General features: G+C 42.5%; 1 protein-coding gene across 10 annotated transcripts in view; it reads right to left on the bottom strand.

Annotated features, from left to right (window-relative positions):
• Window positions 1-20,074, bottom strand: part of slc8a3 (solute carrier family 8 member 3) — a 98,516-nt gene that overhangs the window by 3,591 nt on the left and 74,851 nt on the right. Inside the window, exons 3-7 of one of the 10 annotated variants that reach the window (XM_041953540.1) lie at window positions 16,683-16,729; window positions 11,033-11,043; window positions 4,007-4,036; window positions 1,921-2,028; window positions 1,433-1,547 (exon numbers count right to left, since the gene is read on the bottom strand). In XM_041953540.1, coding sequence (XP_041809474.1) covers window positions 1,433-1,547; window positions 1,921-2,028; window positions 4,007-4,036; window positions 11,033-11,043; window positions 16,683-16,729 — 311 coding nt within the window. Of the gene's footprint in view, window positions 1-1,432; window positions 1,548-1,920; window positions 2,046-4,006; window positions 4,037-4,373; window positions 4,392-11,032; window positions 11,044-16,416; window positions 16,433-16,682; window positions 16,730-19,334; window positions 19,350-20,074 lie in introns of all 10 variants that reach the window. The other 9 variants (XM_041953542.1, XM_041953539.1, XM_041953534.1 and 6 more) reach the window with 9 other exon arrangements.

The raw sequence follows: 20,074 nt of genomic DNA, 5'->3' as shown, positions 1-20,074 counted from the left end.
CTTTAGTTTACACTTTAATATTTCTACCTCATTTGATAATATAGAATTCATCCAGCCTGATTTCTCAAACTGTTTTCATCTAACTCACTTTGAGGCTTTTGGCCTTTTTTTTTCCAAAATACATACTTATTCATACTGTTCACACTGGAAAAGTGACAATATGAAGTATGCTCAATCCAAACAGTTTGCATACTGTAATACATAAAGTTGATTTTAGTGTGCTTTTGATGGACACTATAGTCCCACAATGCACTGCAGAAAGGAAAGGAGCTCTGCTGCTCACAACTCTGAAAAAAGCTGGTGACGATTAAACAAAATGTAAACATTAAATCTTTAAGTTTAACTGGCAGCGACAGAGTTGCAGTTTGATCCACATGAGATGTTTCACATATTTTGTCATTTCCTGTTAGTATAAAAGGTTTAAGTATGTTTTATTTTTGTACACTAGTTGCTAAAAACAGTATCTATGACAGTTAGTATGAAGAGCACTGTGCAGGACTAGTGTGTAGGATGGATTTGGCGCACAAGCTCATGCAGAGATTTCCCCATAACCAAAAATTCTTAGATTCAGTCACAACACCAGCTGTTTGTGATCTTGAGCAAGAGACTGAACTGTGCTCTTTCTGAGCTCCTCTGCAAAACAGTGTCTCCCTATAAGAGCTGAAAACCTAAATGTAACTGGTCACCCTCCCTCGGGTGGAGGAGCGGGGGGTCCTCTGAGTCCCAGCAGCTCACAGGAAGCTCAGCAGACAGCAGGGACGCTGTGCTGATTCAAAGTGTCAGGCCATGTGAGCCGCATGCATTTTTCAGCCACGGGTGGATGATGAAAAAGTAAAGAGCACCGCTGGATTAAATATTTCAGGAGCAAAGTGACGAGCCGAGGCCGTTGCGGTGCACACTACATGGTGGCTGTGACTGCAGCGGGCAGAGCGGCGGCTGCGCTGCAGGCTGCGGGGTGATCTGATGCTGCCGTCGCCTGACATGATGGATGGCTTCTCTCTTACGTGCATGAGATATTTCCAGAGCTTCAAGAGCTTTGCTTTCCGGGGGGATTCCACTAATAGGAGTTTTTGAAGGCTCATGCAGACACAGATATTTCTGGGATGAAGTTGATGATAGACAATATTTTGAGATAACAACATTTAATATGCAGAGAGTTACATGAAGAGTCTGACACCACTCACATATCCGTCTGTTAAATACGAAGCTACTGCCAGTAGAATTTAAAGAAAAATTTTTTTTAGAGGTTGGAGAAGGTTAGCGTAGCTTAGCATCAAGACTCCATGTTGGCCAAGCACTTTTACAATATAAAGAATATTTGAAAATATGTCACTAACTGTGCTGCAACACTTACAAACACATGCTAAAAGCTGTTTATAGAAGGAAACACATGATGTCCAGTGAAATTATGTGCAGCCCTGTAGCGTCAGACGTCTTTTTACAGTACCTGCGCTGACTGTGATGGCCTCCATGAACTGGTCTCTCCACGAGTTCGTTCCCACCACCAGTGCCAGGTTGGTCTTCTTGATCAGCTTGTCCACTGTGCTCTGTGTGATACACAAGAATGAAATCCCTCCATTACTTACACCCAGAGACTGGAATCTGCATGAGCGGAGGCCGCTTCACAAAAGAAATACATGAGCTTCACCACATGATGGCAGTGGCATCAAGTTGCAGGCGGCAGAGACATCTTTGTGATGAAAACCACACACCAGAAACAAATATGGAGGCTATATCTTTAGTTGAGGTTAGAGGATGCATATGAACCACATCTCCTCCAGAAATGCTAACATTAGAAATGTCTAGCTGTTTTACTTGTTGGATGGCAGCTGAAGAAGTTAGTATATCTGCTCAGCTGCGTGGAAAACACTGGTTTCAGCTGCAATAATCAGGCTCTGTTTGAAGAGTAACCTTTCCCACCTTAAACTCGTATGATTCCTCAATAATGACTTCCACCTTGGAGTGCTCCCCCAGCACCGGTTTTCCCATCTCTGCGATGCGCCTGGCTTCCTCCTCGTCTGATGTCAGCTTCCTGTCTGGTACATCTGAGCGGCGAGGGCGAGACGGAGCGAAACAAAGAGAAATCACAGTGAGAAAGATAGCAATCAAAATAAGAAGGCGCTCAGCTGATTAGCATGCTGTGTTGTACTTCACAGCATACAAACAAAACATCAGAGGGTTGCCTCACTGTTAACAGTTTGAATTTATTCAGCCTTTATTAAGGTTCAGGCTTCACAAAGAGACAAGATTTGTTTTATGTGCAGGATTTAAGTCACATCTGTCACTCTTGATCAGTGCACATCAGTGAAGAATTAGGTAACACTTTATATCAAGGTACACGTGTTCACCATTAACTAGTTGTTTATTAGCATGCATATATTGGCTCCATATTAGTCATATATTTATTAATGCTTTATTCTGTATAATCACATTCTACAATTGTAGGCCATTAACTAGGCGTTTTCCTTTAATTACCTACTAATTACTGCTTATTAGTAGTAAATAAGGAAGATATTGTACATAAATTACAATCTTAATGGCCTAACCCTTAATAACCCTAACCCCCAGAATAAGGCATTAACAAGTGCTTTATAATGACTAATAAAGAGCCGGTATATGCATGCTAATAAGCTGCTAGTTAAAGGTGAATGTGTGTCCCATAATATCAGCTTTATTGTAGTAAATAGCTGCTTTTTTCAAGTATCGTGGTCCAGCTTTGTTATGTAAAGGTTAGAAAAAATGATGGATGCTTGATCAATCCGGCACATAAACACAACACGAGGGCAAATATTTAGTGCAGATCTATGTTCTTGGGGGAACAGATGGAGAAATCTCAGAGTCAGATAGCTCCAAACCTGTGCAACAAAAACTAAAACTATCTGCATCCAACTAATTAGGTCACATGGTCTAATCACTGAATGGAGTTTGCTCAGTTGTCATGAAGATGGACCTAGTGATAAGTATCGCCCGTGAAATCATAAAAGCTGTTGAGCTTGCAAGCCATCTCCATGACAACTGAGCAAACTCCATCCACTGATGGAGAACGAGTACTCTGGTTAAAAGCTCTGGAAAGAGCAAGTAAGTGGACACGGCATGATCATTTCTGATTTCTGGAATGAACTTTGGGGCTGATGTTTTCTGTGATTTGGTTGAACTGACCCTTTACATGCTTAATCAATACAGATAGGATGTGAAGTACTGATGTACAGCTGAGGCATATTAGGAGCTACAACAACAAATCAAGTACTTTCAAGGCCTCCCAGTCAATGTCAGTCCTCTTTTTAGGCCTTATGCTATTCTTTTTTCGAATACAAAATGATTTTCATGGCTGGTGCAAGCCCTGATCAGTCCTTCTATCTGAGTCAGACTTGTCCTGGTTGCTGTAGAAAGCAGCCACAATGCTTCACAGAGCTTCTGAGTGCACCGCACACTACAAAGAGCGCCATAACATCAATTCTGTGCTGTCAAACTCTATCAAGAAGGAGCACTTGTGCATCCAAAGGCCTCTCATCCTGCTCTGTGTGTGACACCCCCGCTGAGCCACCTGGTGCAGGGACCTTGTCATCTTTTATACGAGCCCCGAGTCCCAGCCTGCTGCTCTTTGCTGACAACACGCTTACCATTAAATATTAACGTTGCCATTAAAGATCACAGCCAAGTCCCCTTGATAGGAGGGCGTGTCGGCACGCACATGCACGCACGCACACACACATGCATGCATGCATAATATACCAGCGCATGAGTGCCTACACACACGTACACACACACACACACACACACACACACACACACACACTTTTAAGCTAAATCAATTACACACCCGAGACAGTGTGTACCCTCAAGTCCTGACAGGATTTCTTTTGCTCATGTTTAAAATTTGATTATCCAGCCATTCCTCTGCTCTGTGCTGCACCACTACATGACACCATTTCCTTGACAAGGAAAGGGGGAAAGAAATACTAACACAATCCTGCGAAGGTAATTAAATTTCTAATTTCGGAACTGCAGGTTTTTTATCTTGGTGGTTATCAAGTGTCTGTACCTCGCTCTTGACTGGAGAACATAATTTATGGATTTATGATTAATTTAGCAGCTGATTAGCGTGAAAATCCATCATTTATGCGTGGGAGAGAGCAGCAAAAGAGCATGTGTTGTTTGTAACAATGACAGAGGGGGAACGCAGCGTTGGCATGCATCTTATTTATATCAAACATCTCAAAATATGAGTTCTGACTCAAAGTCTTGAGAAGTAAACTATTTAAACTGTCATCCTCGGAGTGATTGTCAGACTTACAGCTGGTGTTTAAACCACAGCACACACACAGAGGAGGTGATCTTAGTGGAGATGCTTAGAGGAGGAACAGGCAACTTACCGCCAGCTAACAACAGGGCTGTGGAAGAGAGAGTGAGGAGAAGGAGAGGAGGAGGGGAAGGAGGAAGGCATGGAGAAAACAGGTAAAAGCGATGAGCAACGGAAAAGGAGGAAAGCAGGTTGATATGGAGGAGAAAAATGCGATGGCCTCAGAGAATGGCTGGGTATTGACCCCGAGGTGTGATATATGTGGCACTGAGTAATCAATCGGATGAGGTAGTGGGATGAATATGGCATTTTGTAGTTTTTTTTATGGGCGCAAAGGCACGATCGAGGTTTATTGGGGGAAAAAATGTCCAATAGAAATCAAACAATGGGAGGATATTTTGCGTCATGATCTCCAGCTATGAGAACAACATTAACTAAAAGCTTTATTACTCCTAGCTGCTGTCAGATGACTGAGTTTGGAGGTAATAATTACACATAAACCCTTATATAGCAAGTTCAGCATAAAAGTAGTGTTGGGCTAATATATGCAGTTGCCAGAACTTGGTATTTTAATGATAATGATAAAGAATCTGAGCTGCTTTCATTTCCCATCAATTGTATCATTATCATAACATAAAAATAAAAAATGCACAGTGCTTGTATTTAAATAAATAAAGCCCTAAATGTCAAAGATAAACAAAAATAGTAAGATAATATTGTAGATACGGATGAATGAATTATTCAAACAAAGTGCAACATCTTGCTCGGATCTGTTTAAATAACTTGTGAAGCAGATAAATTATATATACCAATTTATCATTATTAATACGCTTAAGAGACTTTCCAAAAATCTGGATTTAAGATATGAAATTTTCAGATTGCTGTTGTGTATGAAACAAATGTTAAATCTTCTTCTTTACAAAAATCACAGTGATTGGGGACATTTACAGACCTTGAAGTCTGAACAGTTGGCGGGATTTATATTACGTAAGAGGTTGTGACGCCTCTGTCAATATGGCGGAGGTGAAGATGACAGGATTTTATTTGACACCTTCAGTTGGGGGGCAGCGTTGAAACAACAACAAAACCTGCTTCAGCCTGCCAGCCAGCCTCAAAACTTTGTTAGCATGTTACAGACTTTTAGTGTCTCATGGAGGCCTAAAGGCTGCTTCTATTCTGTCGATTTCTGACTTTATAGACGAAGCAGTGAATCCTTGAATTATTTTAGAATCTTAATAATCATTAGAGACATTAAAAATACCAGATTCACAAACAAAGAGCATCTTTCAAAGGTCAATATCTGTAAAACCACAACAACAGTTATTCGCAGTGGGAAGGAACGTTAAAAACATCCACACAAATTTTTGTTTTGATTTCCTTTTGTTAAGGAGAGACCTGCATTTTAATAAACGCAGGTGGTTTGTGCAGTCAATATTTGCTTGCTACATCACTATTAGACCTTTAGCAGTCCTATTACTTGATTACAGTCCCATTGTTGGGAGGATTTATGATCGTTTCAACAGGTTTTGAATTTCCTTTGTGAGGTTCCCTCCAGTTTTTCTTACATCCGAAGTGTTTTTAAAGAAGGTTTTCCTGTCATCTCAGAGATAAGAAGCCTGTTAAGACATGCATGTGATATTAGGCTGCACAAATACTGACTTCTTTATTGGAGGCTGTGATTAAAAGATGCACTTCAGTTGTAGTTATTCAGCGAGGGAACAGATTTATATTCGCTCACATTTTCCCAGTCAGATGTGGTATTCTGACAGCCTGTCAGGGGCGATGATCATCACCATCATCTACAACCAACCATCCACATGTTGTAGCATAAAATATGCTGATGATGATGAAGGTGCCTGATGCAGATGCTAAGAACTATCATTCCCCCTTTCTTAGCATTTGGATTCCGACTGTTGATTCGCATGATTATGCCTGATTGTTAGCAGTCAGTGACGCAGCACAACACGCTCAGATGCCCTCGGCAAAGTGTAAACCATAACTAAACGATATGATTAAGAGGAAAAAGAGGCTCAAAAAGTCATCCAGCGAGGCAGATAATTACATGACAGGATACGGCGTCAGTGGATGAAGAGAGAGGAGAAAGCCTTCCCATGCCTCTCAGCCTCTGGAGATTCACACTGACAATGCTTCCTTTTGACGTCTTCATCGTTATACCCCTCACGTTCATAAAACAAGGACAAAAATTTCACAGTCTCATTGGGATCAGAAGTACTCTGAAGGACAAAACGAAGCTGCTCACGTCTCCCACGAATGGTCCGGCTCCTTCTGAAGCCTCTTTCACCCAGACATGATACTAATTAACCTGTTTGTGTTCGGAGGCAGCTTATCAACTTCCTAAATCAAATACAGTCCACAGTTAATCATCATTAGCGGCTAAGTGCATTAATTGCTGTGGGCGACTTGCTTCATTATCATTAGTAGTAGCCGAGCCGTGCTGATCTGAAGCCAAGTGCGGTGTAAAACCCAGCTGTGGTGAGTCTGAGGGTCCGTACCCCAGTCAGTGATAACAGGATGCCATTTAATAAAGGCTGGCGAGGGAGCCACACACACACACACACACACTCACACACACACACACACACACACACACACACACACACACACACACACACAAAGATTTAGACACACCACATACAGAATATACACAAACATGAGCACACGCAAGCAAGCTCGAATACCTACAAATAGAGATACACATACGCAAACTAACAACTACTGACTGTCTTCATTTTCAATTGATCTGTTATCTTTTGATCAATAAATTCATGGTTTAGTCTGTCAAAGGTCATAAATGACATATTATGAGCTGCCTGAAGTTGAGCCAACTTTGAACTTTCCTGCTGGACGAGCCTACGCTTCTCTTCTTCTTCTTTTTTTTTTTTTTTTGTTTCCTATTGTTTTGCTAGACCGCTCTGTGACGCCATCCCCCTGCGTCACGGTCCCACACAGTCGGCCTCCTGGTTCTGGAAATAAAAGTCATTCATCAGATGTTTTTCCAGAGACGATGTGACTCACATTTGGAGCACTTCAGTGGCTTGAATTGACATGAAATTCTCCCAGCTGGCTCGTCAATACAAAAGATGAGCAAATATTTGCTTCTTTCATTTAAAGGTATGATCCTGTGTACATAAAAACCTGTTAACTGTGACTCCTAATGTGCATTTTGCCAAGAAACATCCAATCATAGAGCTAAAAATGTTATATGTGCCACTAATGACAAGCTAAGCTAAAATTCAAACACAAAAGAGTCTTAAATTTGCTAATGGAGCAAAGCCTCTGAGTGGCCTTTCCTCCTAAGCAACTGTGGCCGAGGCTCATGGGTATTTTGAGCTCTTCCACCAAACCAGACCAAACATGGTTTCTCAGAAATCAAGCTAAAATAATTAAAGCTGGTGGTCGCAAAATAAACTTATGTCACAACATTTGAGAGAGTCTCCTGTTTTTATGATAAGTAACCCTAAGGATACAGTTTTAAAGAAAAACTTTATTCACAAAGGAATGACGGGGCTACGTTTTTTTCAGGAAAGAAGAACAGCTAAAAATAAGTAATGTATTTATAATGTATATATAATGAAATGTATTTAATATTCCTCAACGATACACACAGAAGAGAAACACAGAATGTTGGGGCCCGGAATCCATACTAACACACTTGAGTATGCGACAGCGTAGTATGAACTACATAGTACATGAAGGTGCATGCCATTTCCAGTGAATATTTCAGTATGCAAACACTGAACGCTATGCCAGCACAAATATCCCACAATGCAACGCAGCATTTATGTAAACAACAATGGTAGACAGCAACCAAGGCAGCTCCACCTCTGGTAACGTCAGGGTGAGTTTGGTTGGCATGGGTTACCACGATGACGCCTTTCCTGTGCGTGTTACGTTAGAAAAGATACATAATACGATTTATTTACACAAAAGTTTGTAGAATGATGATACACATACTGAGTAAGTACAGCATAGCATGGAATTTCTGATGGGCCCTAAATGTAACTGTGTTTTTGTACAAGTGAACTCCAGAGGGTACCTTCAATTTTCAATTGAATTAAAATCAATAATAGATTAATTAACTCATAGTTTCAGCTCTACAGGAACGCGACAGACACACACAGATGAATGCACACTTGCAGATGCAAACTTGCGAATACGTACAGACTGTGCACAAACAACGCATAACATATTGGCAACAGGACACACACGGAGGTGTTTTAAAAGCAGACTCATAGCACTCATTGCACTCACAATCCAGAAAGGTTTTCATTCTGCCAGCACCACGATTGCGATAGGGAAGATTAACCAAAGGGATATAATTGGAGGGGTGGGGGAGTGTGTGCATGTGTGTGTGTGTGTGTGGAGGGGTAGGGCAGGGATGTCTTTGTTTAACCGTCGTCATCATCAGCGTGTTCTCCGACTTGCTCGGCCAAATCAGATCCGTCTCGTTACTAAAGGGCGAGTCCTCCTCTGGCACTGATTCGCAGCGTCAGTGCACAGCTCTTCTCCCTCCACAGCTCGTTCAGACATGATCGTCATTTGACTTATCAGTCACTTATCAGACTATTCTGTAGGGTCTGGGCCTGTGCCCGGAGCTGCATGTGTGGACGGGTGGGGGTTGGAGAGAAGCTGGGGGAATCTGGTGGACGCATTAAAAGAAGGAACGGATAGATGGATGGATGGATTTTTGGAGCCATAGAGGAACGGAAACAAGGGCTGACGGGGGGATTGAGAGTGGTAGAGAAGAGTGGTAGAGATGAGGAGGAGAGGAAGGATGGAGAAGAATGGATGGAAGGTGTTCCGCGGTTCTTCCTCCTGTCCATGTGTTGAAGTGTCCTTGGGCAAGGCACTGAAGCCCAAGTCACAGTGCATTCCTAACTGCCAGGTGTAAAGGCCTGTACTAAATATGCAGATCATGAGGCTTATAGATCAAAGTTCCCTAACGGGGGAAGTTATGGGAGGAGCAAAGATTGAATATGGAGGGAGTATCAAAGGACGGGTGGATGTGGAGGGATGGAGAAGGGAGCGATGGCAAGTAGATTTATGTGGGAACAGACGGATCGCAACATGCATGGATGATTGATTGAGAGATAGGAGGATGCAGGGATTGGTGGAGGTAGGAGAGGTGATGGAGGAACAATGAGACGGAGGAGGAAGGAGTTTGAGGGATGATACATGGATTGCATTTATATTGTGCTTTTCTACCTAAGCACACACACACGCGCACACACACACTTATGGCTGCAGAGCTTCCATGCAAGGTGATGGCCTGATTATCAGGGGTAGTTTGGGGTCCAGTGTGTGCTCAAGGACATGGAACCAGCAACCAACAGGATTAATGGCAACGTGCTTCACCTCACACGAAGCAAAAAAGGAATATGACAGAAAAGATGGGATAAAGAGGAATGAATGAATTGATAGTGGGATGTAAAGATAGAACAGATGGAAGCTTGTAGTGATTGGAAGGATGGACGAGTATCAGAGAGAAGGAATGGCAGAACTGATCTTGCAGGACTGGTGTTTGGATCGAAGTGGGCCAGAATGAGGGAGACAGTGGATGATGAATAGACTGAAAAGTGGATTGATCCGTGGACACATAGATGGATGGGTGGATGAAAAGGGAGACAGAGGGACGCAAGAATGGGCGACGAAAAAAAAAGGAAGGATTTTTATATTGGGTGAATATGAAGTGGAATGTGGGAGACACTGGGGGAGAAGAGGAATGAAAAGATGGGTGCATTGATATATGGAAGCATAAAAGCACACAACGAGCACAATATAGAAAGATGGAAGCACACAAAGTACAGCTGAGGCTGATGGGAATGTCATCAGTTCTGCAGGTGTCTGGTCGTTTAATTCAGGAGACTCACATCAAAGTTTTAACCATTCGTTGCAAAAATACTTATCGTACTTTGGCAGCGTGACTCTTCATGCATCAAAAAGCATTCAAATTCAACTAATCGCTAAAAAAGAGAGGCTAAGGCGGTGGGAAGTTGGGACGCTAACACATAAAGAAAACAGCATGTGACAACTTGCTAATCCTTGGTGACATATAGTTGAAAAGTTGAAAACAGTACAAAGACAGTATATGTAATGTTTTACCTCATCGGCTTCATTAAATTTGTAAATATCTGTTGATTGGGAATTTGATGCAACAACATGTTTCAAACAAGTTGGGACAGGAGCAACTAAAGACTGGGAAAGTTGTGGAACGCTCCAAAAACACCTGTTTGGAACACTACAAAAGTAAACAGGTTTATTGGTAACAGGTGATAGTATCATGATTGGGTAAGAAAGGAGCATCCTGGAAAGGCTCAGTTGCTCACAAGCGAGGATGGAGCGAGGTTCACCACTTTGTGAACATGTGATTGGATAAAGACGTTACTGCATGGACTCAGGAACACTTTGTAAAATCTGGTGGACTGACCAAGATCCACAGAGCCGGGATGTAAGAACTGAGAAGGATGAATGGAAGGATAAAGTGATGGATGAATGCAGTGATGGAAGTTCGAACGGAGGAGCGAATGGAGGGTGGATGTGTGGATGAATGAAGACGCAGACATCGAGGGATGAGGGATATTCCTCCGTTTTCTGCAACTGTCCGATCGTGAAGCGTCATTACAAAGATACGAGCCACTGTACTGCTGATGAGTCATCAGCCTTCATAAGGCACACACACAGATGCATGTTTGAGGATATTTATACCAACACTGTCCATCCACCTACAGACACATTAGCACAGACTGTGCGGTGAAAACACGCTGCACTGGGATCTCGGCAGACAATCAGAGTGTTTCTGCAGCTCGGAGTGATGTGTTAAATAATAACAGTTCAGGATTGCAGCTGAGCGGCCGCGTCACCGGTCTGCACCGCTACTCATCTCGCACCAAACACACACTGTCGGGCTGCGAGAGAATCGAGATGACAGAGACGGATGCTTCAGCTGCCTTTATTATCTTTCAATATGCAGGCTGTGTAACGCGTCCATCATCTTGTTATGCTGTATCCATGTTTCTGACGGCATGGAATCGGAAGGAGTCAAAATGCTGAGTACACGCCATACTTCATCTTCTGAGGCGGCGCTGCTAGACTGAATGAACTGATAATTTAACTGAATGCTGGATGATTTCACTCGAGCGTCCCGTCGGAGGTCTTTCACAGCTGAAAAGTCATGTTTTTAATCTCGCTGAGCTAATTAAAGCTGCTAAGTGTAGCATTTTGACATCAATAAATCCTTAACACATTCATTTGGAGATATTAAGGTGATTACTGTAAACAAATACAATCATTGCCAGGAAAATTGGCTGCCTCTACCAGGCACAACACTGTATTTTTATACTGTGTGCCAGAGAGCTGAGTTGGAATCTGGTGGTTTGTTTTACAGGACAAAGCAGGAAAAGGTCACCGTTTGTTCCAGAACAAAGGGAGCTAAAGCTTGATCGCTTTTCTCACATGAACTCTGGACAACGTCCGGAGTTGCCCAGGAGTGTCCGTGTCAGATGCATCTTGACCTACTGGAAATACTCCATTGGGTTTAGGTGAGTTGTGGCGCCTGGGTGGAGTGTGCAGGAGGAGGAGGACTGTCATAATGACTGTTTTAGCGTTGATATCAATACTACACAGCAATATACAAGCATGCAGAAAAGAGCACAAAGCAGCTACTCTGTGCAACATCAGTTTTCTGGACAATGACCTGCTTTATTCACACATGCAACCAATCAAAGCTGCTAGGGTAAAGTCCGGTTCATGTCCGGTTCAGCTGATTCACACAGAGTTCGTCCGGTTTATGTGAATACGGTTTCACACTTTCACTTTCAGTACAGTGAAGCAGTTTGATGCTTTGGCCTCTCTCTTAGGAGTTTAATATTTTTGGAAATACACTTGTTGCTCTCACATCTGCCTATTAAATATGAAGCTATGGCCAACAGTTGGTTAGCTTAGCTTAGCACAAGCACTGACCACCCACTGGGTGAAAATGTAGTGATTTTCAGCAATGATACTGAGAATTATTTTGGTCAAATGCTTATTTAGTCCCTAAAAGAAGAGACCAGTCATATCAAAAATAATTACTTCTGAGACTCTTTAGAAGAATGTTCTGGCTGTGGCCCATTTAGCCAGTGATACTAAGGCTGCAACTAACAATTACTTTCATTATCAATTAATATGCAGATTATTTTCTAGATGAATCAGTTCAATTAACACCGATATTCAGTTTACAATGATATGAAATGGAGAAAAAAGATGGAATCATCACAGTGGAATGGGAACAAGCCCAATTTGCACATTTTTACTTGAAAAATGATCAAAATAATTAATGATCGAATAATAATGAAAAGTAAATACATAATACAAATCGACTTAGCAATTAATTGGCTTATCGTTTAAACTCTAGCTATTACCTAGTTCAGCTGAAATGACTGTAAATAAGCAAAATATAAAAGATTGGGTGAACATTTTTTAATAAGGCGTCCATCTTTAGCTGACTCTCTCTCTCTCAATCCACAGTTTTGCTGTATTTCTGTCTGTCTGTTATTGGTTGTTGAGAAACCAAATTTGTAAAAAGCAGAGTAATTCAACTCTATATTTTTAGGAAAAGTTTAGATGATGATTATAGTATTTCTATAAAAAAGTTAACCACACCTCACCACCACCTCTTCTCTCCTTTTTTCACAAGCTTTCTCTCTCCATACATCTCTGCTGGTGTTCATGCATCCCTCCGTCCCTGCTTCCCAGCGTCTGCCTGTCTTCCCCTCTCCTCCTCTCTCCGATTGGTCCGGTCCAGATGTCGCGCTGTGCTGTGCGGATCAAGTGGAGACGAGCTCCCTCTACTTGTTAGCGTTCTGTTTATTCTGCAGCCGTGTCAGCCTCGCTGCCGTGCCAGCGGCAGGCAATTACAGAGCAGATTACCAGCCCAGATAATGTCATCAGACCGGGCCTGACACACAAACACACTCACGGTGAACACGCACATATACACTCAAACAAATCAAGACACGCGTTTACACAGTTCACAGGTTCACAGCTTACACAGTCATGTACATATTCACACTTACTCCCATACTGTATACAGGCCTACACTATGAGCTGTGGTGGACATACACCAAGAGCTGCACTTAAGTTCTGCTGGAGTTACTTTGCATAAGATTTTAAATTGGAAACACGTGATCAGCTTATAATATATGAAGCAATATTATTAAGATTGAGATCTGGAATGTTTGACTTCACCCAAACGTGCTACACACTGACTTTCATTACGTTATTTCCACATTATTTTAATGTTAATGATTTCAAACTGAGTGAAACAGAACATATATCCAGGAGTGTGCACTGCCTCTTTGCCCTCTAGGCCAAATAGATAAATATATATTATCAGATTATTGCAATTATCAAAAATACAACAATTGTTGCTGGCATTGCTGCCACCATTATTCTGATTAGAAGATGCAGTTCAGACGATGATATCAGGTTTCTGCCTGGTGCTGTCACACACAGCTGGTTAACGCACTCTGACGTGTGTGTGACAGATCTTGGATTATCGTCAAGCTGTGTTACAGAGAAGCATGTGGTCATATCTGCCCACTTACACATGTTTCATGAATTTCTACTCCAGAGCCTTCTTCCCTCTGTAGTGTTTTTGCCCGTAAAACACCCATGGATGCTGCGCAGCTTAAAAAGCTAACACTCCATTAACGGAGCAGTGAGCTGAAAGCAAAGATTCACATGGTCGTCTGCTTGTAATACAAAAGGTTAAGCATTTGTATATGTGTGTGTGTTTGTATTTGTCCAAACAATGTGCCGACATCAGGATGAAGCTTGGGGATGATACAGCGAAAAAAACATGGCTGCACCATTCCATCAATATTGCGAATATGATTGCATTAACACTATATTTCCACTATTGTTTAATAATATTGCAGCAATATAGCATTATTAAAAGTGCCATTCTGCATCATGAGAACATTTTAATACTTTGGTAAAAGTACACAAATATTGTGAAATAATTCACTTACCAATTTACCATGGAGGACTTTCTGTGTTGGCTCTTTTTGCTTGAGCAAAGGATCTGAATGCGATGTCTTCCACTGGTTATTAGCATCACTATACTTGTGAGGACTTACGGTCGTCCAGGCTTATCAAAAATGAATACATCTAATTTAAATCTTCACTTCACTTTTAGCTTTGAAGTTTTGGTATATTTGTTATCTTATATATCTTCTTATGTGACACACACTGACAGGCAGGTAAACGGGTGGGTTCTCGCCCTGGAGACGCTGTGCTGGACTTCACCAGGGAGGGAGGCGTCTCCCGGCTGCTCGCCGTGATGTATCGCGGCCACCGCGCTGACATCATTGATGTAACCCTGAGCACTGATTAACAGCCGTGCTCGGCCGAGGGCGCACAGACCGAGAGCCACGGCCGCTGCTGAGTCGTCTCATCGGCTTTTCACAGAGGCAAGGCCCCAAGGATCCTTCTGAAGCCCTCAATATCCACTTATCATACGCAACATTAATAACTTCAACGTTATTATCCACTCTCCGCAGAGGACTGCAGTGGATGTAAGTTTTTTTGTTAATATTTTCATGTCTCACCCTCTGGGTACGAGACAGCCTGCATATGAATATTTCATCGTGTGTATTTAAAGAATTTAGTTACTAAATGGGACATCCTCCAGAATGGCTGTTACCACTCAATTAAAACAAATGATTAGCAATGTAAGTCTTTTGTTGACACAATAATAACCACTTTCAAGACACACTCGACTGTTTATTCTCGACGTACTGAACAATGTGACTATTCTCCAAAAATGACAAAGGGAAATAAACTCGTTCATTCATCCATTTACCTACTTACCCCCGCCACATCGACAGATTATGAGACAATGGGGCCCCGTTAAAGCCCCCCACCGCTCCCACATAGGAGCAAGACACTGAAAGACAGGCAAGATGACTCCCTGCAAGATCAGATTCACACTGGCGCTACTCAGATATTTTACTACATACAACAGCACACAAGATATTACCTGAAAACCATTTAAAAAAGCCTGAGATGGAGATTCTGTTTTCTTATTTCTCATATTTGCTGATTGGTGCTAAAAACAGAGTACAGCAAAGGCTGATGGGAATGTCAAGAGACAACTACTCTTAAAAATGACTGCTTGCATCAAAGCAACACATAATGGAAAATCAATGAGGTTATAAGCTATTAGTGCTGAATGTGCTGAATGGATTCCCTTCCCGATAGAAGATTTACAAAGGAAATTTCACAACTATCTTTAATCCTGCATTGCACCTGTGGATCAGTGGAATAGTGTGAAACCAGGGTGTGTTGCATCACCCGTGTAAAATTCTTCGGAGAACCAATTTTCATGAACTCAAACCCCATTTCTTGATACGATTTGCTTTTTACCTGTAAAGGTTTGAGTTAGTTTAAATGTATTTACATTCAATAATTCCCTCTCTATATAGTAGGTTTGTTTGTGGCGGAGTCAGCCACTCCAACGCTGGATTCAACTGATCCTTCATGCATGAGGGATTCGAGCTCTGTGACTTACCAACAAGAAATGTTAACAGTCATTTCAAACGGAGGCTCTGGCCTGTGCCCGGTAGACCCATTCAATAATCTATCCAGAGCTGTTCACAGCGACAAACAAACACACACACACACACTCCCATTCACACCTCTGAGGCGACTGCTGAGCCACCCAGGAATAAACTAAACCAAATCATCACTGGGAGGTGTTCAGCATGAAGGAGACGGACCTTCACCTCTGTGAGAAGGATGCAAAGCAGGTGACTCCTCCTCTGAGCGCTGGGTGTGTCAGTGTGGAGCGAAGTTGTTATCGGGTGGGGGTAGAGAAGGTCATCACTGACATCGACATTAATGAGAGCCCACATAGAGGGTTAGTGTCCCTGCTGGCCCTCACCTGTGCGTTAAGACAGGCCTGACACTGTGGTGTGCCACCGGCGTGGCAGGTAGCGGCGCGGCTCATCCGTATCTCCGTGCTGAGAACAGCCCCCACACACCTCTCAGGAACAATTACTGCTCTTCCAGCTCCTCATCGCAGATGGTGAGGGCTTTCAGAGCGACTCCCCCGCCCCTCGGCTCCCTCCTCTCCCCCCTCTCCCCCCTCTCCTCTATCTGCGGCTCATTGTCTCTTTGGTTGACTGTGTCTGTCTCTCTCCACCTCTCTGTCTTTTTTTATGCTCAGACTATTTCTGTCGCGCCCTCCTCCCTCTGTGTCTACAGCCGTCCTCCTCCTTCCCCGCTTTCCCTCTCTGCCGCTCTACCAGCTCGGAATTCAACAGTTCAATTTAAATCCATTACACCTAAGTCCCTGACAGAGTGTGGCATCCATGGCAACCGTTACTAGACAACAATCTCGCTGCGACTCCACGGCGAGGCCACCGGCGGCAGGGAGACGCACTGAAGGCATGCGGGGTGTTTTGACGTAAACGCTTGTGTCATTCGCTAAGTGACGGGTCCCGTCCTTCAACTGCGACCTCAATCTGGGAGGGGAAGGGATCGCAGCATAAATCACATTTGGCTGACGGAATGAAACGTATTTGTTTAAAAGCAGCGTCATGGCGATTCGGAGCACAGGGATGAATCTAATTTGATAACAATACGCCAGCCTTCGATTGCCATTCCCTGTGCACGGCTGCCCCTGTAACCCTCCTATCTGCTGAAAACACGAGCGTGATGCTGAGGAAATGTGGATAAGAATGCAGCAGCAGCAGCGGCAGAGGCCGAAGTAGCCCTACTTCATGGCTGTCCTTGAAGAAAGAGTAAAGACACATTAAATCACCAGCATGTCGTCTCACATCCTACACTAACTACTGTACAACTCCACAGTAATCACAGCAGAGAAAGTCAGCTCTGACCTCTACACTCGGGAGGCGTTGCTGTAAGTGTACACTGCAGTTCCACCATTGTCTTGATTCGTGGAAAGTTGGGCAAACAATGTACATAAATATGAAGATGCGCAACGCCAATATGCAAGGTTATAATCACAATCAGGGATAATTAAGGGGACTATTCATGCAGTGCTTCCCACAATAACACTGCATCACCGAATTACCATTTAATTGCATGTTGATACAATCAATGCTGCTTTGACAGTTAGCTCTGCGCGAGCAAAGGGAGGAAAAAGCACCCGCAATTTCTTCTCTGTAATAGAGTCACACTGCAAAACAAGACATCTGCCTTTTAAAAAGTGACAATTATTCTTGCAAAATGATTGCTGCCATTAAAGCAGCATGCATAATGGAATACTGTTGAAGTTATAAGATATCTGACAAAAAAAGTTAAAATCCTTCATATTTTCATGAAACCAAGCCCTGTTTTTGATGCTATTTTAAGGCTATTTTTTTCATAGCCATTTAATGAGTGTCTTTATATAGTAGGGCTTATTGTTAGTGGAGGAGTTCGCTATTCCTGTCCTCAATTCAAAAAGCCTTGCATGAAGGATTCACAGGAAATGAGGCATGCATGTAATCCAGTACAACTTAATTTACTGACTTTAGCGCTCACTGGCTTTACACCATATCAGAGCTGCATTAAGTTATTGCTAATGCTTTCGCAGCTTCACAGTCTTTTTGTGAGGAGGCCACAGAAAATGTAGCGTGTCTGTGACTGCAGTTAGCACTAACCGCAACCTCCAACTCCTCAGCAAGGTAGCCATCAGACCGCAGTTGTTAATGGATGAAGGATGGATTACTGATTACTGAATTAATCATTAAGATGCATAGTGTTTGTTTGGCTGCACAGATGTAACATGTAAAGTACCGCTTACAGTTACTCCACTGCTTTGGTGGTAAGTAAAATGTCACTTTTTCAAATGAACAGTTATAATTACAATAACTGAAATAAATTCAGGCCGGGGTCTGGAGTATCAATAACTCCTCTCACTGCAGTGATAACAGGTACAATGATATATAAAAGTTGACAGTTGTCTCACTCTGTGCCACCGCAGCAGTAAAATAAAACAGCTATATGTGCATTAATAAGAGAATTGAGGACAAGTAACACAAAAGTTACTTTCCCTCAAAACTAATGACTTTTATGTGCAGTAATTGCTAAATTCATTCTTAAGTAACTACTTTGAGAGAAATAACTAATTACTCATTTTCGGCAACTTGCACAACACTGCTTCTAAATTAGTCATTTTCAATCATAGGAAGTCCAGTAATGTAGAAAGTGCATTAACTCTTCATAACCTTCATTATCATGTTGCACCCTGCCTCTGACATTCCTCCTCGTGACCCCACAAAGAAGTGGAGCTTTAATGAAGTCGGGGTCTGCGAATGCATGAATAGCGCTGGGCCCCCATTTGAATTAAATCTATTCATCCGTGCCAGTGTGATTTCTCTGTGGTACCGAGGCAACCGAAGGTCCTCTGAGTCGTGACATTTGCGCCATGGCTGGTGGAGCAGGCAGGGAGGTGAACACCCATCTGCCTATATCCCTGACCACCAATTCCAAATCCAGTGCAATACGCGGGCTTTGACCGGACTGAGGAAGATAAGAGGTGAAAGAAATCCAGACAGTGTAAGGAAGATGTGTTTGTGGCTTTCTGCAGATATTTACACATTTCTGCATTAGGAAGAGTAAAAAGAGGAACACACACCTTAGACTTTGCAATCAAACACTTGAGCAAACACAGACGGATGCACAAACAAACCTGAATCCATATCTCTGAGTCACTGACTGAGTCCTGCAGGTCACCTGTGACACACAGTCCTCGGGGTGCATATTTTTACGAATGCATAATAATCTTTTCTTAAATCCATTTCTTGCATGGGGACTAGTTTCACTGTCACACCATTCTAATTTTGGAAGTCTCTTGACATATTAAGGTAATCCCTCTCAGATTTCAGTATTAATTGTGTCATCTGTATTCAAAGAGAGCCCCGTGCACTTTGAAAATAAGCCGAGAACGAACCCGGAGACTTTGCTGACAACAGAGAAGAGATTTAACAGATTTTAGACTGGGAGCAAACCGCTAACCCCCCACCAGGACTGACGCAAGCTCATGAGGCAGGTGTGCAACACGGATCCCTGGCAATTACGACAAGAGAAAATAGTTCGTCAGAGATGTTCTCTAAGCTCAAATGTCAAGGCAGAGATTTCGAGAAAGACAATATTGTAAACACTGAATTGTTTTTCCATCATAGCTAATTGACTCAATTGTAAGAGCAATCTCTGCACGGCTCCTTTTTTTAACAGAAATAATTCATGTGTCACTCAGATCTGCAGAGAGCAAACTGTCCAGTAAATGTTTTTACTCATTATGGACGATGGTGACATAATTTATATGCGTCCTCCTTCCTCCAGCCTCAAACCTCTCGATACAGTCTGTCACTCTGCTCTGAGGTTCGTACCTGGGGATGGCTTTCGAACACATTGTTGTTTATGAGAAAGTTAGATGGCAGTGAGAAGAGAACAGCTCTGCATTGTATGAAGCACTTCTTGGCAAACTACCTGAGTATCTTACATGTCTTTTTAACGATAGATCAAATTCGCACTGAGCTGTTGCCTTAAAAATCAAAATATTAATAATAAGATTGGGAAACTGGCTTTTAAATATTATGCACCCAACTCCAGAGTGAACAGCAACTGAAGGCTTCAGTCACACCACAGACCTCTACATGTTACTCCAAATTGCAGCTCATACCCATTTAATTGGAGGTCTGCTCGTGTTAATTCGTATCTGAAGTCAAATTTGACACCAATTTGAACCAAGATAATGATGAG

This window comes from Chelmon rostratus, chromosome 15, assembly GCF_017976325.1.
Source record: "Chelmon rostratus isolate fCheRos1 chromosome 15, fCheRos1.pri, whole genome shotgun sequence".
NCBI classification, from domain to species: domain Eukaryota; kingdom Metazoa; phylum Chordata; class Actinopteri; order Chaetodontiformes; family Chaetodontidae; genus Chelmon; species Chelmon rostratus.
Note: the sequence above shows the minus strand (reverse complement) of the source record. Positions and strands in the feature narration are given on the sequence as shown.